The following is a 26,603-nucleotide window of genomic DNA, read 5'->3' as shown; positions in this document are numbered from 1 at the left end:
TACTGCTGCTCACTCACCCCCCACTCGCGAGGTTCTATGTCTAAATTCTATGATGGAATATTATGAGGGAACCGGCGCCTGTTAGTCCTCTAAAATGTTTTATATATGTTTTATATATATAACTTTAAATATAGATTTTTATTTTTTATTATAAAAAAAAAATTACCATCGCTTTGGCGCCCCCCATGGTGCGGCGCCCCTATGTGCTGCATATGGCGCATACCCACTTTTTGCGCCACTGCTGCAAAGGCTATTATTTGCTTGCGATGGAGATCCTTATTAGATGAACACCGTGTGTGCTGTCTACTGTTTAACAGGTAATAACTTGGGCTACATTCGATTACAGTACACGATACCACTGTGACATTAGTTTGTTGTACGTGTGACTTATTACTTTTACAGCACTGCACATTATAACCAATCACACACGATTATGTTGAGCTTATGAATGCATTGGCCAATCAGAGGCGTTCCGATGAGTCATCGCTAAAATGCCGGTGCTTCCTTCACTCGCTCGCTGACTGAATACCTCTTTCTGGCGAATTCTCTCGTCAGAAACAACAAAGTGCAGATGTGTGTACGAATCTGTAAATAAGATATTGATTTCACAGTGTTAACAGTTTCAGTGATTTAATGGGAGTTTCTGAGAGTGATTGAACTCTAGACTGTCAGTGAAAATGATCTTTAATAATGTAAATATATATTATTAGTAGCAATTTTTATATTACATTAACTTTCAATGTTAAATTCACATTTAATATAAAGTCAGTCCTATTAAAAATATGTTATGGCATGACACCAATATCTGTTACTTAAGTAAACAGTTTTATAATAAATTACATAAATTGTAGTAAAGGCTGATGAAATATATACATTTATACAAGCACACATACATTACATACATTTTATCTATATATCTAAATAAAAATAGGCTCAGTATATATGACCCAAAGTAACTAGTAACTAACTACTTGACTAGATTTTCTATCCGATACTCTTTTACTCTTACTCAACTATTCAGACTAGTACTTTTACTTTTACTTGAGTAAATATTTCTAGAAGTACTTTTACTTGAGTACAGTTTTTGGGTACTCTACCCACCTCTGGAGAGAGCATAAAACAAAATAAGTTTTTGTTAAAAGAACAGCACACAAATACAGCTACAGCCACGACTTTATCATGAATGCAAGCAGTTGATCACAAGCATGTGGCATTCTTCCAAATGACATTCAGTGGAAATAGTTCCAGAGCCTCGTATGAAAGCATCTTTCAGTATGATTTTCTCCATAGGGTAATGTGACAGACAAAAGCACGTTTCGTTTTTTTTTTTTTTTGGAAAGACTCACTTTTTCCCCACGACTGTAATTCATTATTAACCGGTCGAAGAGCATGTTGGCATGTAACCAGCATCTGGCAGGGAACAGAAGTTCAGCGGAAGCAGCATGCAGCCGACAACTGGAAGTGACAGGGAAAGGATGAACTAGATATAACAGCATTTTTTAGTCCGTTTTGATATTCTTTAATAACAGCTCTTGTTGAACAATTCTTGAATGCTCTTGATTTTGTTTCTTCATCAGGTTTTTTAAAAATGTAGCATTGCATCAGTGTCTCATCAATGGATGCTCTGCAGTGAATGGGTGCCGTAAGAATAAGAGCTGATAAAAACATCACAATAATCCACAGCACTCCAGTCCATCAGTGAACATCTGGAGAAGACAAAAGATGAGACAAATCCAGCATTAAGATGTTTTTAACTCAAATACATAGAGTCTATAATCCATAATAACACTTCATCCAATGAAAAAGTGTTCTGGTCTGAATCAGGAGAGAAATCTGCACAGATCAAGCAGTGTTTTAACAGCTCTAAACAAATATTTATGTAGATATTGATGTGAGAGACAACCGGAGACCTCTGCAACCTTACACTAATTATAGGTTTAACTTTTTTTTTTTTTAGTGTGTAGATCTTGGTGATAAAATATGTTATAATTTCTGTGCATATGAATTATAAAGTTCTAAACTTTGCAAATACTGTATGTGGATGTGGGTGGCATATTCTTTATCTATATTATTTCTTTCTGGCACAGTCCAGCTTCAGACAGCCTGAATGAAACCGTTTTAGTGATTGCTTCTGCCTATAGTGTTTTATAAGTTTTTACGGTTGGCCAACAAGCAAAATTAGAGGTGCATTATTATATTTTCGAGATAGAAACGGAAAAGAAACCGTGGTGGGAATCAATCGTCATTAAATGTATTGTATAAGTGTGGGATTTGGCTGCAATAGAAATGCACCTATTTATTCTTTCTGTCATTAATTTTCATGACTTCCAATGTTCAAACTAACTATTTTAAATCTATAGTAAAGTGATGCATAATACAACATTTTATTAAAGTATCACTAGAAACGGATCAAAAATCGAACGCGGGAAACTGTAATCACCTGTAATCTAACTTTTTACTGAAAATCCCTTGAATATAGGTTAAAAAAATTCACATAAAAAATTCACAAATTCACAAAAAAAAATTTTTTTTTTTTTGGTAAACACACACCTTGGGAGTCATGGGGGTCAGACCCTCCCAAACTCCCCTCATAATTCGGAAATCGCGTTTTGAAAAGTTCCCAGATATTCAAGGGTCGTGGGAATCGTGCCTGATGTATATTCAGCCGCACGCTGCGTTGCATCTGAATTCCGTTCGTAAAACAGAGCGCGCTCGGAACGCTCTGATGACGCGTCACGCACGCTGTCCGCGGTAAACTCGCTTTTCTCTGGTCAAACCCAGCGGAAGAGCCAGGGAAAGGAAGAAGGAAAAAAAAAGACGTCCGAAGTGAGGATCTGATTGTGACAGCTGCAGCGCGCATCGCTCGCGCAACTCCAGCAAACGCGCGATGGTTTCTGCTGCGAAACTTAAGGTGTTTTGACTCCCGAATAGAGAGGGATCTGCGCGTGCTCTCTTGTCCAGGATCTATAGCGGATCACATCAACAGATTGCACCGGAGCTCGTGATGTTGGCTGTGTTCTCCGCTGTGTGCGCGCTCCTGGTGCTGCGCGTCCCGGTTGCGGCGGATCTCCACGCGGTGAACTGCAGCCAGGTGAAAGACGCCTTTACCGACCTGGGATACAGTCCTGCAGATTTTCCCACCGAGGAAACAGCAGGTATCTATTGAATCAAAACACTGACATCTGCTTAAACCTTAAACGCCGCTTAATATGGGAGACCGGGGCAAGTTGTCACACAGTTCAGTTTTGTTAAAGTCTGTGCTTGTTTTCTCTAGCAGTGGTTGTGTATGCTAGTTTAATATGCCTATTTCAAAATTAGAATTACATAACATTTGAGTACAATTTGTTTTTGTTGCATGTATTTACTATTATAATAACAATTAGCTAATCATGCATAATTTAATCACATGCAAGCCAAATCCTGACCCTATTCATATGGACATACATGCATATTACTCAGTACTCATATGTATAATTAAACTGTAACAATGACACCTTTAAATAAAGTGTAAGCTAATATTTAATTCGATCCTGTTTGAATTATTGATAGCAAGGAAAACCGCTAATAATTAAGGTTGATTTGAAACGTCACGTTGTCACACGTGTATAATGTACATTTTTACCTTTTGAAAACATTGCAATTTCAGCTGTTTAATAGGTTACCAATCTACTTATTTATTCATTGAAAAGCTTATAATAGACTTTAATTTCAAGTTATTTTGTGACAACTTGCCCCAGACTGGAGACACATTGGCATCCACTAACTGTTAAACATTGATTTCCTGAGAAATAGAGGTGGAAATGTTCCATAGCTTGTTAGTAGTCTTTACGATTGTCACAGTTGAGGTGTTTGATAGTTATAAATGGGATTTCAGCAACAAATGATGCAGAAGTGTAAGATTTGCTTGAATCTCCTCGTTGGAATTAATGAGACTTTCATGAACCATTATTTTGCATTCATTACCAGACTTCCTTTAATGCAATGGCACATTCTTAACATTTTGAACATGTCAAGGTCTTGTGACTCATAGCTTTATTTGCTGGATTGTTTTAAAAGTACTAATGTCAGGGTTGCAGTAAGTTCCTACCCACTTTTAAACCAAACCCGTGTCCTTGCTTTAACTTGATTTTGTGGTATGAGGTGAGGTTGCAAGAATTCTGGACCCTAAAAATGAGTCATGGTCCAAAAAAAGGTTAAGAAAATCAAAAAAGTTTTTCAGTCTTCATAATATTGCAGTATTAGTCTTTTTAGGAAAATTTGCATGTAAAGAGTTTGCATTATTTTTGCTTGCAAGTGGCTTTTTTTGCAGCTTACCTTCGCTGATAAGAAGGCTAGAAATCTAATTGAAAAGTAAAATAAGAGTTTTTGGAGGTTAAGTCCAGCACCGGACCTCCAAATTAAACCCCATAACATCTTTGGTTGCTCTCAATCTTTTGGAGAAAATCGGGTCAATATCTCAACCTAATTATTATTATTTGTAATTTTATTTTTTATTTATATTTTTATTTAATTTGAATTTAATTTAATTTGATGATAAGAAAGTGAGAAATCTAAAATATTCTTTCAACATCAAAAACCTTGTGGTGCACAGAAACAGATTCACTTTAGTTAAATATATTGTTCACCCAAAAATTACAAATATTCTTCTTCTTATTATTATTATTATTATTATTATTATTATTATTATTATTATTATTATTATTATTATTTTAATTATTTTTGAATATTTTATAATATTTTTTATGTTTTATTTTATTTTTTATATATATTTTATTTATTTTAATTAAATAAAATTTTATTTTATTTTATTGCTGATAAGAAGGTGAGGAAGTTAAAGTAATTGTCCATCCAAAAATTACAAGTCTTTTTTATTTTAATTTAATTTAATTTAATTTAATTTAATTTAATTTAATTTAATTTAATTTAATTTAATTTAATTTAATTTAATTTAATTTAATTTAATTAGGCAAGAAATCGAATCATTTAAAACTAAAATAATGTTTTATGATCGTAAAATAACAGTGTTTTGAGGGCCGAAAAACCTTGTGTGGCACAGGAACAAGTTCGCTTTAGTTAATGGCATAGTTCATCCAAAAAGTCTTTTGTTTATTTTTTTTTTTATATTATATTATATTTTATTTTATTTGCTGATAAGAAGATGACAGACCTAAGAGGACCTTCAGATTGAACCTTGTGACCTCTTCGGTTGCTCTCTCTATCCTGTGCATTTTGAGAAGATCTTGTCTACGTCTCCGTCTAAAGCCCTTGTGACTCACAGAAACAGGGTCACACTTCCAGCATCTGTGCTAAACGTGTCCTCCGCTCCTGAGCTTCTCAACAGCTCTCTCATATATTTAAATCAATGTTACGAGACTCCTGCTGACCTGCTGAAAGCCCAGTATGTTCCACTGTGGGTGTGTTTTCCCAGATGCATGAAGAGATTTTTAATGTTTGGTGTAGGTGAATGTGTGTGAGGTCAACCAAAAGACTGAAATAACACTGCTGACATTTAGTGACCTGCTTGACTTCATGCTCAGAGATAGAAAAGCTGTTGATGGGTGAGAGGTTTTCGGCTGGAAGCGTACAGTCTAACAAATCACTGTCAGGAGAGTCATTCATCAACACGCTCACTCACTGCTATTAATTTAAAGTCGACACTGACACTGTTGAACTTATTAATAGACTTTCCTATGCTTTTAATATTGACTTTATTACAGAGCCAACAGATATTCAACACACAGATAAACACTGTGTTTTATCTTTATGCAAATTAAAAATGTACAGCCTAAGGTGGTTTGATTGCCTAAATTTTTCCATATTTTGTATTATTTTGAGCCTTAAATAGACATGGTATTGGACAGAAACGGAAACTATTGTCAAAAATGAGATATGCACAGACACGTGATCATCAGATTTAGTTTTAGTAAGAGGATTGTGTGTGATAGATGTTTCTGTGTGCAAATGAAAAGTTTTTTTTATTTTTTTATATTTATTTAATTTTTTGTACATATTATTTAAACCAATAATAAAATAAAAACGTTAAAATAAAGTGAATAAATAATTATATTTTATTTATTTTTTATTTTTGTTTTACATTTTATTTAATAATATAAAAATAAAATAAATAATAAATAAAATAAATTTAAATTTAATTGTACTTCATTTGTTATGTATTTTATTTTTAAAATAAAATAAATAAAAAAAAAATAAAGTATTGTTCTTTATTTTACATTTATTAAAATAAAAAAATAAAAAGGTAAAATTAAAATAAAGAAATTTAGATTTTCAATTTTGTTTGTACCTTTTTATTTTTTTATTTTAAGTTTTTTATTTTATTTTTTTATTTTTGTTTTTTTTCCGAGCTTGGCGGTGTACAGTAAATAATCCACTTTTTTTTCTTTACTTTTTTTTTTTTTTTTAAAAGAGCAGTTCGGCCATTCTGCCTAACATCTCCTCTTCCCCAAAAGAATGAAAATAATAGAGCATTGCAATCACATTATAATAAGGAAATGATGAACAACAATTATAATTTTGTAAATGAACTATTCATTTGAAGTTTAGCTGAAATGTTAAATGATCCCTGCAGTCATATTCTGTAACATATACTGTAAGCTTTCATCATGATATGATCGGTTTCATCTCGTATCTTATGGGTTCTACGTCAACAGGACTGGATTTATTTGATTTAAATGCATTAAAAATTGTGAAAATATTTATAATTTCAAATACGTGTTTTCTATGTGAATATATAGTAAAGTGTAATTTATTCCTGTGATGCACAGCTGTATTTTCAGCATCGTTCCTCCAGTCTTCAGTGTCACATGATCTTCATAAGTCATTCTGATATACTGCTCAAGAAAGATTTCTGATTATTCTCAATGTTAAATCGTGTTGGTGTGTCTTTCTGTGGTCTACAGGAGAGGACCTGCGGGTTTGCGTTCCTCAGAAAACGTGCTGTAATGCAGAGATGGAGGAGAAGTTCAGTCAGAGAAGCTCACGGGACTTTGAGAAGCTCATGGACGACACGAGCGAAGAGCTGAGGGAGACGTTTATGACCGGACATAAAAGGTTTGATGGTACGATTTGTTCTTTAATGCTCATTGATTCGACTGAGGAAAGTGTCAAGTTATTATGAGACTGTTTACACTCAGTAGCTGCTTATTTAGTGTAATCAGAGATTATTACACTCAGAAAGTCCACATTTTAAGGCCAACACAACATTGTGTGCAACAAACCTGAAACTAGATTGCATTGCTTTATAGGTTTGAATCATTTTCAGTTTCATTTTACTAAGACAAATTGTTGGAGATACAGAGCAATGACTGATATTAATATCATTTTATGTAAGTATGCACCAAATTGCATTATTAGAGATTCAGTGCATTGGGCAACAACGAGTCACATGGTGAAGGGCCTTAAAAACACATCGCTGATCAACAATTAATGCTTTTATTCAGAAAAGATGCATTAAAATTGATCTAAGTGACAGTAAATACATTTATAATGTTACAAAAGATTTCTTTTTAAAATAAATGCTGTTTTTTGGAAAAATAAAATGTCAGTTTTCACAAAAAAATTAAGCATTTTTCAACGCTGATAATAATCAGAAATGTTTCTCGAGCAGTAAATCCTCATATTATCATGATTTCTGAAGATCACGTGACACTGAAGACTGGAGGAATGATGCTGAACATCACACTGCACATTTTACTGCATTTCTTGATCAAATAAATTCAGTGCTGTTAAAGTATCACCCAGCACCAGGGTGATAATAATATGTTTTATTAATTAAAATTTTTCATTACGTTTTATAATTTGGATATATATATATATATGTGTGTGTGTGTGTGTGTGTATATATATATATATATATATATATATTTCTTTACTTATATTTAAAAAAATTATATTACATTTATTATTTGGCAGACAATTACTATTTGTCAAAGTGTTCATTATTTTATCCAAAGCACCTTTCTGTGCATTTTAAATCTACATCATAAACTACAAGAAGTGTTTTTATATTAAGATTTTTATGTTTTAATTTTAATGTTTTTATTTACATTTGTATTTAATATTTTATTATTTTTACATTTCCTTATTTTATTTTATTTTGTTTAAGTTTTTATTTTACTATTACTATTATTATTATTTATTTATTTTACTTTATTTATTTGTTTTATTATTATAATTTTTTTTACAATTACTTTTACATTTATTATTTGGCAGACCGTTATTATTTGCAAAAGCTTTTATAATTCTATCCAAAGCAACTTTCTGTACATCTTACATGATAAAGTACAAGAACCCATGCCGTATGTTAATACAGCACAACCCTGAGTGCTCTATTGCAACTATGCCATATTAAAATATCAAAGACAAACATTTATTTCAACATCCAGAACCAGAACAATCAGTTTTATAATTCCCAGCTTGTTTTCTGTGTGAATAAATACCCAGTTTACTGTGACACTAAGAATTCAGAGGTTTCATCAAGCGCTGTGATGATCGGGACGCACAAACAAAGAGCGCTGATGAGTTTGTCAGGGATTGTGCGCTGAATTCAAATGAATGTAATGGCATTGAAACGGACCTCATGAAGAAGCACTTAACAGAAGAAAGTGAAGAGTTATCTGGAAAGTGACATGCTCATCCAAACAGACCCTTCAGTTGCTTACTGTTCAGTCTTTACAGAGCATCCTGGACAAATGAATGCTAAAACTGATTGGATATTATTCTTATGTGTGCTGGATTAAAGCGTGATATTGCAAACCCATTTCTCTTCAAAGAAAGAAATAGTTTAGTTATGCATTAAACGGATTCGACTGGAGAGACGAATCAAAAGTGAGACACAACACAAAGAAAATACAAAGCCTTATCTGAAAGCAATTACAGCCGATCAGCGAACAGATTCACTTTGCTACATTAGCTGACCTTTGACCTGCAGGAAGTCATTCGATTCTCTCATTAGCAGCTTAAGGTGCGCCATCTTGCATTTAAAACAGTGTTTATAATGTGCTAAGCGCTTAAACTCATCTCTAGATTATCTTCTTGTGTTCTTTATTTTTATTTTATTGTGATTTAGTGCTTTCTCAAAAAAACTCTGCTTATTTATTTTAAACTCTGTGAACCTATGTAAAGTAATTAAATAAATCCACTTGATTAACTAGCATTAATATAGTCATGTATTTTCTATCAGCTGCCTTCTCAAACTTTCATGGCAGCAGCTGTGCATCTTGTAAATGCATTTAATGTCATATTTTTCACAACAACAATCCCTTAATTTACAGCAGAGAAGTGAATTGTGCCGACTCTTGCAAAAAGGGAATCAAACTGATGCAGAATCCTCATTATGAAAATGCTTTCTACTTCTATTCATTTGTTTGTCCTTCCATATCATGTCAGTTTTCTTACTAACCAATACTGACCAATTCAAAAAACATTTAGTTTTCACTCAGAAATTGCTAATGCAGTTCACAAATAGTTACAAATAAATGGCAGTTAACAAATTGAATCAAATATAAGATTTTGAATTAAAAAGTGCATTCTTTAAAAAAAAAAAAAAAATTAATAAGATACATCTTATTTTTTACAGTGTATATGGAAGGTGATGAAGATATTGAAGTTAGCACTATGCATGTAGAGAAACTAAATGAGTGCATGTTCTCAGTATTAATTGACACAGAAAAGCTATATTTCATGTTTTAACAGATTTCGTCTTGGAGTTGCTGGAGAACACCGAGCGCTCTCTGAACGAGATGTTTCTGCGCACATATGGGAAGCCCTACTTGCAGAACGCCGAGGTCTTTCAAAACCTGTTCGGCGAGCTGAAGCGATACTATGCAGGCGGCAACATCAATCTGGAGGAGATGCTGAACGATTTCTGGATGCGTCTGCTGGAGCGCATGTTCCAGCTCCTGAATTCCCAGTATCTCATCACTGAAGACTATCTGGAATGCATCGGCAAGTACATGGAGCAGCTTAAGCCCTTTGGAGACGTTCCCAAGAAGCTGAAGTCTCAGGTTACACGAGCGTTCATCGCTGCCCGCACCTTCGTCCAGGGCCTCATGGTTGGACGGGAAGTGGCCATCAGGGTTTCCAAGGTGAGCTTTTAACCGTGTGGTTCATAAAGTGGTGCTTACTGCCCTGTTAAGCTGATTTGTGCTTGTGATTTTATGAGGAAAATGAAACCTGTAGCGTCTGAAAGTATGAACTGTATTATGTTCATGCATGAGGTTTGAATATACAGTTATATCAGTGCATATGTTAGGCCCCTTTGAAATTTTTTGTTTTGTTTAGTTTTTTCCAGAATTCCCAAATTTTTTTTGTTTAAATTTTACTGGATTCTGTTTTTTCAGTTTTAATTCTGCTGGATTCCATTGTAATATTAAATGTAAAGCATTTCTAATTAATCATGAAATCATGAAAATTATAGAATTTAACAAATGTATTAAAATTTTAGGACCTTATGAAAAGTGTTTTATTTCTTTTTCCATCTTTTCAGTTAAAATTTTACTCAATTACATTTTTTTTTCCGTTTTAATGTTTACATTAAATGTAAGCATGTTCAATTAATTTAAATCATGAAACTTTTTTTTTATTATGTTTTTATTTTAGGACCCTATGAAATGTTTATTTATTTAGTTATTTTTCTATGTATTTATTTATTATTTTATTAATGAAAAAGCATGTCTAATTAATTAAATTATTTAAAATAATTAAACATGTACAATTTAATAACAATTTACTAATAAATAAAACTAAGTTTTTAAGGCCCTATGAAATCCGTTTTATTTTTCCCAAATTCAGTTTTTCCAATTTTTTTCCCCAAACTCCTTTTATTCCATTCTAATTGTAAAATAAAGTTTTTGTTATCAAAAAGCATGTCTATTTAATTGAAATAATGAGCCTATATATAATATATATGGAAATATAAATGGAAAATTAAAAAATGAAAATGAAGAAAAGAAAAATATATATATATTATATATTTTTTTTTCATTTACATTTTTTCATTTTACATTTTTAATCTATATTTGATTAATTGTTTAATTATTGATTTAATACCAAAATGCTCGGTCATTTTAACAGCCAGGTACAGGGTTATTATTATCAACTAAAACTAAAGCAATAAAAATATTTAATTTCCTGTTGTTTGTTTCTTATTTCAACTTGTTGCAAAATCAGCATTTCTAATTTTCATTTAGTTTAAGTTACAATAAAGTTAAAAACCTAAAACTTCCTAAAAAGGAATCTATATAGATATTAAAAAAGAATAATAAAAATGTAAAAAAAATAATTATTAAAACTTTAAATTAAAAATGAAAACAGAAAATCTAAAAAAAAGTTGTTGTGTTTATTTCCAGTATTAAATTGGATCTTTTTAGTCTGAATAAAATTTGTGTGTTTAAAATTAAATTAAATTACATTACATTACATTAAATTAATGCATTTAGCAGATGCTTTTATCCAAAGCGACTTACAGTGCATTGAAGCTATTAATTTTTACCTATGTGTTTGTCTCATAATTTTGCTAAAATTTGTCTAAATACCAGAATTAATCATCTTAAGTTAATTTCAATTAATTCTGTTTTAAATTTTTGTTTGTTATATGCTCTCAAAAGCATCTTTTTTTGTGTGCAATTTGAGAAGCTCACATGAACAAACTTGCATGAGATTTTTCAATAATGTGTTCCGATATGACAGTATGATTTCCATCCACACGCATCTAATGAATTGTGTGTTTCATCTTCTTGTCTGCAGGTCACCATGAGCTCAGCATGCGTCAGCGGCTTCACTAAAATGCTCTACTGCTCGTTTTGTCAGGGTTTGTTCACGCTGAAGCCCTGCAACAACTACTGTCTGAATGTGATGAAGGGCTGCCTGGCCAATCAGGCCGATCTGGACCCTGAATGGAGCAAATACATCGGTAAAAGCAACTTCATACCTCTAACAAAATTAATTACAGATATAAGGCATGTCAGCTGCAGAAATCTGAATCAGTTAAACTCCCATAGAAACTCAAAGATCTTCACGATAGACCAATAAAATAAGTGTGGTTTAACTTAAAGAAATTATGACAGAACTATGTCACTCTATTCTAAAATCTACTTCTCAGAGTAATAATATCGCTATTTTTAATGAATATCATACAACCAAGATATATTTTCATCCATGTTTTAATTAACACAGTTCTGTTGTACAGCATCATATTTACATTTACATTTATTCACTTAGCTGACGCTTTTATCCAAAGCGACTTACAATTGCTATATATGTCAGAGGTCACACACCTCTGGAGCAACTAGGGGTTAAGTGTCTTGCTCAGGGACACATTGGTGTCTCACAGTGGATTCGAACCCGGGTCTCTCACACCAAAGACATGTGTCTTATCCACTGCGCTAGTACCACCCCATATTTGACATATTTGACAAGTAAATAAATAAATAAATACATGCAATGTTTTGCTGTACATAAATTGTTATAGTTTCATTTCATTTACAGTTCTTTTTAAATGCATTAAATTGTTAACGTTTTAAGTAATTTAATTAGACCAAACACAACAAGAAAAGAAAACAGAATTTTGGGAAATAAAATGGATTTCGACTTAGATTTCAATATTTAATGTATTTTATATAATGTATTTTATGAGCTTGCACAAGTTAAGTTCCCCATCGAGGGAGAGACGATGCGTCGATAACGCCATGCGTCGATAACGCCTTGGGAACGCATACTGCGTGAGTGCGTCTGAAGCATCCATGTCAACTAGTCCAATGGCGAGAGTGAGCGTCAGGAGTAGGAGTGCACCGATCGAGATCGGCCGATCGTTATGCGAATTTCGTCAGTAAAGCCGGTTCTGTAATCAGCGGTAAATTCCATCAGGTGCGTGATTTCACATAGAGCAGCTGTTACTACACAGAGCCATTGTTAACTGAGAAGCTGCGCAAATCCACGTTCATCATCAGCGTTTATTTGCGCAACTAGACAGTTAACAACGGCTCTGTGTAGTAACAGCAGCTCTATGTGAAATCACGCACCTGATGGAATTTACCGCTGATTAGATAACCGGCTTTACTGGTGAGATGCGCATTAACAATCAGCCGATCTCGATCGGTGCACCCCTAGTCAGGAGTGACGTCACAACCAGGAATTGATAAAAACCCCAACTGGAGCAACCGGTGTTAGCTTTCTGTGCCTCAGCAAGCGATCTGTGTCAAACCTGTCTGTCATATTTACTGTTGTCTTGTACAAGTTTATATCATGGCGAAACAACTATTCAAACAGTGCGTTTCTCTCTGCCCGCGTTATTTAACGGGTGGGGATACACACAAGCTTTGTGTAGTTTGTTTGGGAGTGGAGCATGCGATATCAGCCTTCGAGGAGACTGATTGCCAGCATTGTGAGAAGCTTTCGATTCGCATGCTCTGCTACCGCTTGTCACTCTTTGATGAGAAGAGTGGCGAGCCTCGCGCTTCCCAGGGTGCAGGACCCGCTTCTGCCGAGGCAGAACGGAGAATGCATTCCTGGGGTTCGCAAATGGATTTTAGATATTTGTCTGTTGAATCGTACAGTTCAGAAATTAAAATTCAAGATGCTGACACTCAAACAGATCGTGACTCAAATCAGATCCAAGGACTGGTTCGTCACGATAGACCTAAAAGATGCGTACTTCCATATCTCCATCCTTCCTCAGCACAGGAAGTTCCTAAGGTTTTCTTTAGGGGGCAAAGAATACCAGTATCGGGTACTTTCCTTCGGTCTAGCTCTCTCACCCCGCACATTCACGAAGTGCGTAGATGCAGCTCTGGCCCCGCTCAGGCTGCAGGGCATACGTATTCTGAATTAGTTGGACGACTGGTTGATTTTAGCGGAATCAGAACAGTTGGCGGTTCGGCATCGAGATGTCGTCCTCGCTCATATGCAGAAGTTGGGTTTGAGGCTCAATACCAAGAAGAGTGTGCTATCTCCATTACAGAGGACCACTTTTCTTGGGGTGGTATGGGATTCAGTCACGATGCGAGCTGATCTTTCGCCCACTTGTATAGCCAATATCCTCACAGCCACATCAGAGCTAAAGCTAGGCCAGTCACGCACTATGAAACAGTTCGAGAGATTGTTGGGTCTCATGGCAGCAGCGTCCAATATGATCCTCTTTGGCCTGCTGGGCATGAGACCTTTACAGTGGTGGCTCAGGACCAGAGGGTTCTCCCCAAAGGGAAACCCACTTTGTACAATCAAGATCACGTGGCGGTGTCTCCGCACCTTGGTCATATGGAGAGAACACTGGTTCCTGTCCCAGGGTCCGGTATTGGGAGCTCTTTGTCATCGGGTTACTATCTCGACAGATGCTTCCCCTACCGGCTGGGGAGCGGTAATGGAAGGCCGCTCAGCTCAGGGTCTGTGGGAGAGCCATCATCACTCCTGGCACATCAACTGCCTGGAGATGATGGCTGTCTTCAAAGCTTTGAGACACTTCCTGCCAGACCTGAGGGGGACCATCATGTGCTAGTCTGCACAGACAATACATCGGTGGTCTCTTACATCAACCGTCAGGGGGGTCTGCGCTCGCGCCCACTCTGCAAATTAGCGCACCAGATCCTCCTGTGGTCCCTGGGGAAATTACGCTCTCTGAGGGCAGTGTATATACCAGGGACTAAGAATATTGGAGTAGACACCCTGTCGAGGCAGGTGCTGAGGCCAGGGGAATGGAGGCTTCACCCCGAGGTGGTGGAGCTCATATGGGAATTTTATGGCCAAGCAGAAGTGGAACTGCTCTGTTGGCTCAGTTCTTGAGTTTTTACAAGACCGCTTCACTTCTGGTCTATGTCCATCCACCTTAAAGGTTTACGTGGCGGCCATTTCGACTTTCCACGCCCCGGTGGGTGGTGCATCTCTGGGTTGAGACCCTCTTATCTCTCGTTTCCTTCGTGGCACCTTGAGGCTAAGACCTGCAACTCGTACTAGAGTGCCGGCCTGGGACCTTGCTATAGTTTTAGAAGGCCTTTCTAGGGCTCCTTTTGAACCCCTAGATTCAGATTAAGATTACTTTTCTTCTTGCTATTTCGTCCCTTAAAAGAGTCGGAGACCTTCAGGCTCTCTCGGTTTCTCCCACCTGCCTTGAATTTTCACCTGGGATGGTCAAAGCATTTCTCTACCCTAAGCAGGGATACGTCCCTAAGGTACCGACCTTTGTTCCGAGACCTATTGTTCTGCAGGCTTTCTGTCCTCCCCCGTTTGCATCATCGGACCAGGAAAAGTCTAACCTCTTGTGCCCGGTGTGAGCATTGGACACTTATGTTCATCGGACTTCTTCTTTGCGGAAATCCGATCAGCTGTTTGTTTGTTTCGGGTCACCTTCATAGGTCTTCCTACCACTAAATAGACACTTGGTAAGTGGATAGTTGGGGCTAATCATCTTGCCTATGAGTCTTCTGACCTACAGTGCCCTTTGGGGGTCAGAGCTCATTCTACTAGGAGTATGGCGGCCTCTAGAGCCTTATTATCTGGGGCCTCTCTTCAGGATGTCTGTGATGCAGCAGGCTGGTCCTCGCCACTCACATTCATCAGGTTTTATAGCCTAGACCTGGATGCTACTCCCGGGTCTCAGGTTTTTTAATTCTTGAGGTGTTAGTTCTTTCTGGCTGACACTCAGGTACTTGTAATTATGGCGGTTTGGGTATTCTCGTTCCCAAGGCGTTATCGACACATCGTCTCTCCCTCGATGGGGAACGTCTCTGTTACGTCTGTAACCTTGGTTCCCTGAGAAGGGAATGAGACGATGCGTCTCCCTGCCATACTTCCTTCGTTCCTGTGATCGACTTGCTTCGGCACTGTCGAAGCTAACACCGGTTGCTCCGGTTGGGGTTTTTATCAATTCCTGGTCGTGACGTCACTCCTGACGCTCACTCTCGCCATTGGACTAGTTGACATGGATGCTTAAGACGCACTCACGCAGTATGCGTTCCCAAGGCGTTATCGACGCATCGTCTCGTTCCCTTTTCGGGGAACCAAGGTTACAGACGTAACCGAGACGATTTATGAATTATGAAAATATTCATCCATTATTACACAGTTTGACATAAACTAATATTGTTAATGTGATTCATATTTTTTTGTGATACATTAATATAAGTGCACAATTCATTGTCAGTAATCCAATTTGTCATATACCTTGTAACTTATTTGTTCCAAAATAATAATAATAGCTTTATTTCATTTATGTTTTCATTTATATTTCTGTGCAGCATGTTATTTGTCCAAAAAAAATGCATTGTTTGTTGTAAATTCAAAATGTTGAAAGAATGATTAAAATTGTTAACATTTTATTAATTAATTTAATTAGACAACATTTTTCTGATGATAAATATGTACTTAATCATAAAACACAGATTCCAGAAAAAAAATGTTTTACTTGGATGAGTTTAATTGTGAACAAACTGCTCTGACAGCAGGAAAGTGTTCAGGATTATTATGAGCCTTTATCCACCTTAAATTATTCATTCAGCTCATTGCACTGTTTTGTCTGTTTATTTAGGAATAGTTACCCCATAATACGGATTGTGTCAGTATTTTTTCGCCCTCATTTCATTTCAAACCCTTATGGTGAATGATATTTAAGAGCTGCAATAGATGAGGAGATTTTCAGGTGATTAAATTTGTGTTTGTTCCTAACAAAAATCATCATATGACTTCAGGATTAATGTTATGGTACTTATATAGTGTTTTTGTCTATATGCTCAAATGAGCCTACACAAGATTTACGATTTCAAGATTTACATATTTTTATATGCTTGCACACTTTAAGTTTTTAGTTGCATGTAACATTTTACACCGTTTTAACCTAAACTAAGTTAAATTGTTAATGTGATGCAATCTAGTGATGCAAAACTATTGTCTTATTGTACTTAATAAACTAAATAACTATGGTGATATAATAATAATAATAATAATAATAATAATTCATTTTATTTAAAGGTGCCATTCTGAACACCCAAGGACACCAGCAAACAACCAGTGAAATAATAACAATATAAAAATAAAATTATAAAATTTACAGCATAATTACATCCATCACACAAAGAAAGGAAAACTGCAATTCACACATAAGCCTGAGTACAAAGATAAGTTTTTAGACTGGATTAAAAAATTTGAAGACTGTCACAATTCCGTATGTTGGGGGGAAGCGAATTCCACAGCCGAGGCACCACAAAACTAAAAGTTCTCGCTCCCATTGTAGTTAAGCGAATACGTGGCGACAAAAGGGAAATAGAGTGAGACGATCTCAAAGAACGAGAAGGAGTATAATGTTTAAAAGATCAGTGAGATACGGAGGAGCCAAATTATGTAAAGCCTTAATTTTTAAAATCAATACGGTACTTAACTGGAAGCCAATGTAATTGTTGAAGAATTGGAGTGATGTGCTCGCGTAAAGAAGTCCTAGACAGGACACGTGCCGCAGAGTTTTGAACCAGTTGAAGTTTACGATGAAGTTTTGTAGGAAGACCAGAGAGAAGAGCATTACAGTAGTCAATTTGTGAAGTGACCAACGCATGAATTAGAATTGCTGTGCTGCTGATAATAAATGTCAGGTTAGAAATCGGTCTATAGTTTTCAAAATTTAATGGATCAGCCCCTATTTTTTTAAGAATCGGAGTAATGACAGCAGTTTTCATGAAGGACGGTACATGCCCGTTATCAAGCGAAGAATTAATAATTTTAGTGAATAATGAGGACAGTGATGATACACAGGCTTTAACCAAGCAAGTAGGCATTGGGTCGGGCTTAAAGGCAAGGCATCTGCTGGACAGGAAACCTTCTTTACTAAAGAAAAAAGATATGTTAGTTACATGTTCTTATCCTGTTCACCTCAATCATCTTAAATTAGATTTCACAATGAACAGATTAATACAGATTGTGAGGAATTTAAACAAATGCATGCTGAAAATATATTTATTTAAATAAAATTTTGAGTGCATTTGAGGTTCTTTTAGTGTTGCACTGAAAAAGTAACAGCATACAGTTTTGAAACAACATAAGACTGAATAAATAATGAGAGCGGAACTATCCTCTTAATGTGCCAGAATTTGTGGCGTTAAAATGTACCTGATGCAATCTTTATTTGGAGTTTGAATTGGGTTGAATTGCCGGGATGAAGATTTTAGAGCAGCGTATTTAAGAATATAAGAGCTTAAAGAGACCAGCTGTTGTGTTGAGCTCATGTTAGGAAGACAGTTTAGGAATTTTCTCTCCATCAAATCTTGGGCAGCGCTTTGGTTTGGCTTAGATGGATGTTGCGGGACATTTTTAACATTGCTTCCAAAGAGTGGTCTGTGTTGAAATGACTTGGCTGAAAGGGGAAGTCCAGTTGCCTGGTGTAACCCTGCACCCACAGTTATATTGAGGGGAATTATTCTCAAAATTGACCGGTAGTTCTCATCGCAAACAAGGAAGGGACAATTGAGTTTTCCAGCAGATGTGTGTGCCTTTAAACTGGACATGTTTGTAAAGGAAGAGTTCACCCAAACATTTACATTTGCTAAAGATTTTCTCCACTTCAGACAATTCAAGATTAGGATGAGTTTGTTTCTTCATCAGATTTGGAGAAATGTAGCATCGCATCAGTGTCTCATCAATGGATGCTCTGCAGTGAATGGGTGCCGTCAGAATAAGAGCTGATAAAAACATCACAATAATGCACAGCACTCCAGTTCATCAGTGAACATCTGGATAAGAAAAATGATTAAACACATCCATCTTTAAGACGTTTTTAACTTCAATCCATTGTTTCAGACTAAAAAATTAGTCTATAATCCATAATAACACTTCCTCCAGTGAAAAATTGGTCTGGTCTGAATCAGGAGAGAAATCTGCACATCAAGCAGTTTTTACAAGCCAAAAAAGTTCTAAACAAATACGTGTGTGGATTTTGACGTGAGAGACAACGGAAGGTGGGCTATTTATTGGAGGAAGCGTTATTATTGATTATGGACTATATTTTAGCCAGAAGTAACTAAAAGTAAACTAAGTAAGTTTCAAGTTAAAAACATCTTAACGATGGATTTGTTTATTAGAGAAACACAGTTTTTATCTTCTCCAGATGTTAACTGATGGACTGGAGTGGTGTGGATTATTGTGATGTTTTTATCAGCTGTTTGGACTCTCATTCTGACGGCACCCATTCACTCCAATGGTGATCAAGTGATGTTTGGACTCGCATTCTGACGGCACCCATTCACTCCAATGGTGAGCAAGTGATGTTTGGACTCGCATTCTGACGGCACCCATTCACTCCAATGTTGAGCAAGTGATGTTTGGACTCACATTCTGACGGCACCCATTCACTCCAATGTTGAGCAAGTGATGTTTGGACTCTCTTTCTGACGGCACCCATTCACTCCAATGGTGAGCAAGTGATGTTTGGAGTCTCATTCTGATGGCACCCATTCACTACAATGGTGAGCAAGTTACGCAATGATACATTTCTTCAAATCTGATGAAGAACAAACTCACCTACAGCTTGGATGGCCTTGGTGTTATGGTTCTCTAACTGGTGTTTAGTAAGTTGTTATTTGGGGGGCTTGCTATGAAAACTAATATTTTTTGCCTGTTCAGCTTTTTGTTATAATTCACATTCCTATTCATCCTTGTTACTTTTTGGCAAACACACAAATAAGTCTCGCCCTTTCTGCAGTCCTTTGTTACCAAAGTGTAAACGGATGCTTATTGATTTATTTGCTCATTTCTTTTTAATAGCACAATTTGTTTCATTAGGTAACAGGATCTAGCCACAACTTCACAATTCATGAAAATTCAAGCCCCGATCATTTCCTGTGCCCCGAGAAGAGCTGCTCATGAATAAGACATTAGTGCTTTATTAGACGACTGACACTGCAGAGCTCAGAGCGAGGAGATTTTATGAAGCCTAATGAAGTGACACGAGTATTAGTCATTCTCAATGTAAACTTAAATTAATCTTTTATCGATGCATTGCTTGAATTCCCCCCAAATTGATTTGTCTAATTAATAATCAGTCTCTGCTGTATTATTTAGTTAGTTTAGAGTGTTTCTCCACCGGTAGCTAATTAATAAAAAAATTAAATAAAAAAATAAGAGTCACAGGTCCTTATGGGTCACAGACAGCTGGAAAACAAAATCAAAGCTCTTTAGTGCTAATGTGAATACCTTGCATGTTTTCTCTATTTAAACCAGTGCGATTTTTATCCAGTGTAATAGTTTGATGCATTCTCTATCTGTTAAACACAGTGTTTTAGGTTTTGTGAAGTGTGTTGGATGATTGAAGCATGTGAGTGATCTGGCTTGCGGAGGGTTTAATAACGGCTGTTTGCATCGAGGCTGATCTCACAGGAGCAGACGGGGTTAAACAAATACAAACAAGTGATGAACGAGCTGCTGGAGGACATGAGTGTGGGCCGGAAACGGTTAATGATTTGCAGCTGTGCTCTGAGATCATGTTGGGAAGAGAGTTCAGCTCGCTTGCTCTTGCTTTAATTCAAATATAAATATATCAGAGAAAGACTGAATAAGAAATTACATTTTGCCTAAAAGAAAATATATTTTTTTATTATTAAATTTTTTAAGGACCATTTGTGCTTTTTTTGTTTTGTCTTGTTTTTAGAAATTGTATTTTAATTAAAAGGAAAATACTTTTTTATGGTATTTTATTTTGCCTAATAATATATCATTTTTCAGCACAGTTTTGCATTTATTTAAAATCATATTTTGCCTAAAATGAAAATAAAGACAATTTTAAGGATTTTTTTTTTTCATTATTGTTGCAGTTTATTACAGTACAAGCCATGTTAAGAACAATTTGTACCTAACTTTAGCATTTTTTCTTATTATTTTTGCTTAAAAGAAAACTAAGCCTATCTGAAGGACCTGTTTTGTATTTTTTATTTTTACTTATTTTTTATTATTTATTACTATATTTAGCCTTATTTATAAGACCGTTTTTGCATTAAATAATTTTTGTTTTAAGATAGTTTATTTTGCAAATTAAAAAAAAACAAACAAAAAAACTATTTTAAGGGTTGTTTTGGACGATTTTTGCTCTCTCTCTCTCTCTCGAATTCTGTTTTGCCTTAAAAACTATCTTAAGGATCATTTTGCTTTCTTTATTTATTTTATTATATTTTGCCTATAAAGAAAATACAGCCTTCTTTAAGGACCACTACTGTATTCTTTTTTGCATTAAATTTATGCTGATGTATTGCTGCAAGGTTGCCAATCACTCTTCATAGACAAGAAAATATAAATTTGAGGGATTTTGGTGTATTTTTCTTTCTTTTGAGAATAAATAATAAAAGCAGCTTTTCCTCTACAAAAGATGTTTTGATATTATTTCTAACACGTTTTGAACCTCTTGGAAACCATGTGCCTGTTCTCTGATTGTAAGTGAAAGTGTTCTCGGTCAGACAGATGTTTAGGGCGTCCGGTGGAGCCGTGTTGTCTGGTGCGGCTGATGCCAGCTTTAGTGCCCAGCTCTGAGCCGCTCCACATCATGTTTGGAGGTTTTTGTGGCGTTTGGATGTTCAGACATGCAGTCCACGCCTGAGAAAATAGATGTTAACGTTAAACAAATGTTCTCCTCCATCATATTTGTGGATAAATTTGTTGCCACACCCGTGTCAGCTGCCATTAGGACGGCCTGTGAAAGTATTAGAGGCTTCATGTCCATCCATCCACTGAACACAATCATTTATATGAATTTGAATATTTAATATTTCATTTGAATATTAATATTTTATTTTTTTTATTTATTTTTTATTATTTTTTTTATTATTTTATTTTATTTTATTTTATTTTATTTTATTTTTGATTAAGTGTTAACTCCAAAATAATAATAAGAAATAATTATTTAGAAATTATATGTTGCCTGAAAAAAAGCCGATTCAAAACTCGGAACAGTGTTTTTCAAGACCGTTTTTGAACTATTAGACCACTGTTCTTGGGAACGTCTTTTTATTTTGGGTTGAAATGTGACCTGGACATGTTTCCCGTGAGACCTCGTAATCAATCGTATTAATGTTTTGAGCAGATTAGACAAAGATAGTTCTTCAGTTATCAGCAGCTATTAAAAATCAACCAATCAGTCTCTGTGTTCTCTGGTCTGTATGTTGTGACAGATGCCATGCTGCTTGTGACAGAGCGTCTGGAGGGACCCTTCAACATCGAGTCCGTCATGGAGCCCATAGATGTGAAGATATCTGAAGCCATCATGAACATGCAGGAAAACAGCATGCAACTCTCCTATCAAGTATGTTTGCTAGTTCCTGTCCATAATCATCATGTTGTGATATCACGTCTTGAATAAGCAAGCCTAGAATTTAGTAATCTGTGGCTTTCGCTGACTCCAGGTCCAAACCCGAAGCCTCTCATCCCGCTTCCAGTCTTATTTTTAACAGCATAGTTGCGGATGGTCAGAAATTTGTAGCTCGGCACTCAGGCCAGTAAATGTGTCTCCTGCGTCTCTCTGCATTTCTGACGTAGCCACTAATTGCAGTTTTTGGGGAAGAAAAAATGGCAAAGTGTGGTTTAACTCAGAGGAGATGCCATTATTCGGCCCCCTCGCGGGATTTCAGCTTCTTGGAATAGAAAGGTGATGTGTGTCATTTTTCGAAGGTTACAATATTTTCTCTTATTCCCTAATATTTAGAGACAATAACTAGTAAACCATTGGTTCTACATGGCAAGTCCATTTAAAGTTAGCTTGTGAATGTGAAAAGTTGATTAAAATTTAGTATCATTGGTATACTGTTGTTATTTGGGTTCATGATTTGAGTTAGATTTCATTTATATTTTAAAATTGTATTTAAAATTTTACTTTAAGTTTTAGTCATTGTGTTGTTTTGTGTTCGTTATTTTTTATTTTATTACTTTGTTTTTTTTATTACTTTTGTTTATTTACTCTGTTATTTTAGATATTTTATTTGTTAACATTTATTTTATTTCAAGTAATGAAAATATTTATGATTTTAATTGTAGTTTTAGCTTTATTTAACATTAATAACCCTGATCATGGTGTCTATACATACGTGTAATCGTACCGGACCGTTTCGGTACAGGGCTTTCGGTACGGTGCACGTGTGTACCGAATGACCGAATGCAATATTTTGTATTTTCATAGGTACATTTTCGTGTTTCCAAACGAACATATTAAGTGGCGGAAGTCTCCGCGTTCAGCGCAAATCCCGCCCTGCAGCTGATTCTAAGCCGGTGACACACTGTCTGCGTGGCGTGAGCGTGGCGTTTCTGCTGCGTGTCAGTTGCGTGACGGCTGCTTCGCGTTTTCTGTGTCTTTACACACCAGAATCGTGCCTGACGCGGCGCTGGCGCGCTGCTGCTACTATAGGTGATATAGAGGGAGACCGCCGAGGCGCCGACAGACCAGGATCTTGTCTTCACGACAACAATATCTATACTTCATGTTGAGCATAAATATAAAGCCTACTGATAAAGGACACCGTCAACAGTATTGACGGCAAAATAGACTATGTTTGACAGGTGCAATATGCCAGTGTGTCACCGGCCTAATGCTTTCAAAAGGCATCACGCGAGTGTGAACATCACTACAACTAGGAAAAAAATGATTGAAATTAAAACGCAGGCATTTAAACAGACCTTTGCTCTTAATTCAGATCGGTCCAACGCAATAACGAAATCTGAGCAGGTCTAAAAACTGAAAGTTTTTCAACTGAAAGTTGCACATAGACTGTAAAAAAAGATGGACGACTCGCCTTTGCTCTCTTCCATTGGTCAAAACTGAAGCCGCCAGTGTCCCGATATGGCGCTGACATCTTAGACTTGCGCCTGCGCAGCGATCTAGGGACCAGTTCTGCGCAGTAGCTATGCGCACTAGAGAGCAGGAAGTAAAGCCTTAAAGCCGCGAAATCAACGGCCCCGCCCCTGTGCCCCGCCCTCACTCTCCCTCGCAGAATGCACATACCCTAATCTGCACTGTTTTGGAAGTGGAGTCCTGCTCCTGTGAACTCTGTCTGCTCCGTTCCACTCCAATCTCATTAAAATAAGGTAAATACAATCTCCTCAGTCCTCCGAAGATCATGAAAAAAGCCTGTTGACGCTTCAGTGCCTCCTCGGCTCAGAGAGCTTTCAATCACAGCTGTCAATCACGACGTCACACCACCGTTTTTAGAGCATTAAATAACTATCTAAAAAACAACTTATTTTAAAAACGAACACTTGAATTTACATTAGCGTGATACAAACTACAGTAAATGACAAAAAACAGCTTCGGAAAAAAGATATTTGAAGGGTAATTTAATTGTTTAGTTGGTCTCGCGTCCCATTGAATAACATGGGGAGGCGGGGTTTATGACCTATACTAGGACCACTCACCAGGGGGCGATCGAGACGTTTTGGCTTCACTTTTCAGGGATTGTGCGGCACGCTTGATACTGCACTTTACACTTTGGAAAAGTTATATTTTTTTAAATATGAGCAGGCCTACAAGCTGGGATTGGTAATGCTGCACTGTAATCATAGTTATTTATTTATATTTTTCATTATATTTTATTATATGATATTGGTTTGAGACTGAGAGTATTTTATTTAGTGGAGAACTTTGCAGCAGTATTTTATTTCTTATTCTTTTTTTATTTTATATATATTTTATTAAAAAGTATTTAAAAAATAATTTGTAAACAAATTGTGAAAAAAAAGTGTATAGTAATAAACAACCTGCAGTTTAATGTTTGCATTTCTTTCCCTTACTGTACCGAAAATGAACCGAACCGTGACTTTAAAACCGAGGTACGTACCGAACCGTTTTTGCGTACCGTTATACCCCGAATATATACAATTTTTTTTTTAAAGAATTACCTTTTTCGTTTATGTATTCATATAAAAAATTCACCAAAAAATATACATTTTTTTTGTATTTATTTTTATAAAAATTCACCTTAAATTATTTATCTTATATATTTGCATAATAATTCATATATTTTTTATTTTACTTATTCATGTAAAATTTAACCTAAAAATATAAATTTTCCTGTTATATATCAAAATCCAAATTCATCTAGGAATTAAATTTTTTCTCTTTTGTATTCAAATAAAACAATTCACCTAGAAATATACATTGTCCTCGTATATATTTACATAAAAATTCCCCTACATTTTTTTTCTCTTCTATATTAAAAACCACCTAAAAATATATCTTCCTCTTATATTTTAAAGTAAAAATCCACCTGAAAAAATGCATGTTCCTCTTTTGTAATCATAAAATAAATTCACCTGAAATCACGATTTAGATTTTTTTTAATGCATTGGCATGTTTATATCAACTTCCCAAATGTATTCAGAATATTAATATTTAAAGCCAAGATGTAAACAAATATGCATGATTAGTGGAACCACATTAAGAAACTGTAGAACTGTTCATTGAAAAACTCATATTGTTAGTGAATGTAAGGGCAACATTGATGTCTGTGGTGTTTAAGGCTCTGATTTAAAGCCACGAAATACCATGCAGTGTAGACTGAATCTGGTTTTAGGCACAATAGATCCAGTAAAGTGGGACGTGACCATATTGTTTACTTCGTCATTTCATGTTGGAGTGAGAGTGTTTGTCTTTCGACTCCTTCTCTCCGTGTAATTGCAGGTTTTCCAAGGTTGTGGACAGCCGAAGCCTTCAGGAATGAGCAGGTCGTCCCGCAGCGTCTCCGACACGTTCAGCGGCCGCTTCAGTCCCTACAGCCCCGAGGATCTCCCGACCGCCTCGACCGGCTCTCGACTGGACCGCCTGGTAAGAGCAGAGCTATCGTCCTGCGGGAAACACGGGCTCTGTGTTAAAACCTTACTGTCTGCTGTCTACACAGGCACCCTGACTGACACTATTCCTCTGAAGATTGCATTAGAAATATTTCTATTCAACGAGGATGCATTACATTGAGTAAAAGTGACAGAAAAGACTTTTATGTTACAAAAGTTTTCGATTTCAAATAAATGCTGTTGAACTTTTTTATTCATCTGTGAATTTTATACTTCTGCTCACCAAGGATGCATTTGTTTGTTTAAAAATACTGTAATATTCTGAAATAGTTTTACAATTTAAATGAGCTGTTTTCTACATGAATATGTTAAACAGTTATTTATTTCTGTGACGCTCCGCTGTATTTTCAGCATCATTCCTCCAGTCTTCAGTGTCACATGATCTTCAGAAATCATGAAAATATGATGATTTACTGCTCAAGAAACATTTCTGATTATTATCAATGTTAAACACAGTTGTGCTGTGTGTGTGTGTGTGTGTGTGTGTGTGTGTATGTGTGCGTGCGTGCGTGCGTCTGTCTGTCTGTGTGTGTGTGTGTGCGTCTGTCTGTCTGTGTAAGTGCGTGCGTCTGTGTGTGTGTGTGTGTGTGTGTGTGCATGTGTGCGTGCGTGCATGCATCTGTGTGTGCGTGCGTGCGTGCGTCTGTCTGTCTGTGTGTCTGTCTGTCTGTCTGTGTGTGTGTGTGTGTGTGTGTGTGTGTGTGTGCGTGCGTGCGTCTGTCTGTCTGTGTGTGTGCGTGCGCGTGCGTCTGTCTGTCTGTCTGTCTGTGTGTGTGTGCGTGCGTGCGTGCGTG

The 26,603-nt window shown here is 36.0% G+C and overlaps 1 protein-coding gene across 1 annotated transcript in view; it reads left to right on the top strand.

The window, feature by feature from the left end:
* Positions 1 to 3,004: 3,004 nt before the first annotated feature.
* The window catches only part of LOC132153297 (glypican-6-like), a 31,703-nt gene continuing 8,104 nt past the window's right edge, over positions 3,005 to 26,603 (top strand). Inside the window, exons 1-6 of the mRNA XM_059562668.1 lie at positions 3,005 to 3,155; positions 6,858 to 7,076; positions 9,712 to 10,103; positions 11,764 to 11,929; positions 22,146 to 22,276; positions 25,640 to 25,783. Of these exons, the coding sequence (XP_059418651.1) occupies positions 3,005 to 3,155; positions 6,858 to 7,076; positions 9,712 to 10,103; positions 11,764 to 11,929; positions 22,146 to 22,276; positions 25,640 to 25,783 (1,203 nt within the window). The remainder of the gene's footprint in view (positions 3,156 to 6,857; positions 7,077 to 9,711; positions 10,104 to 11,763; positions 11,930 to 22,145; positions 22,277 to 25,639; positions 25,784 to 26,603) is intronic.

This window comes from Carassius carassius, chromosome 11 (genome assembly GCF_963082965.1).
Source record: "Carassius carassius chromosome 11, fCarCar2.1, whole genome shotgun sequence".
NCBI classification, from domain to species: domain Eukaryota; kingdom Metazoa; phylum Chordata; class Actinopteri; order Cypriniformes; family Cyprinidae; genus Carassius; species Carassius carassius.
Note: the sequence above shows the minus strand (reverse complement) of the source record. Positions and strands in the feature narration are given on the sequence as shown.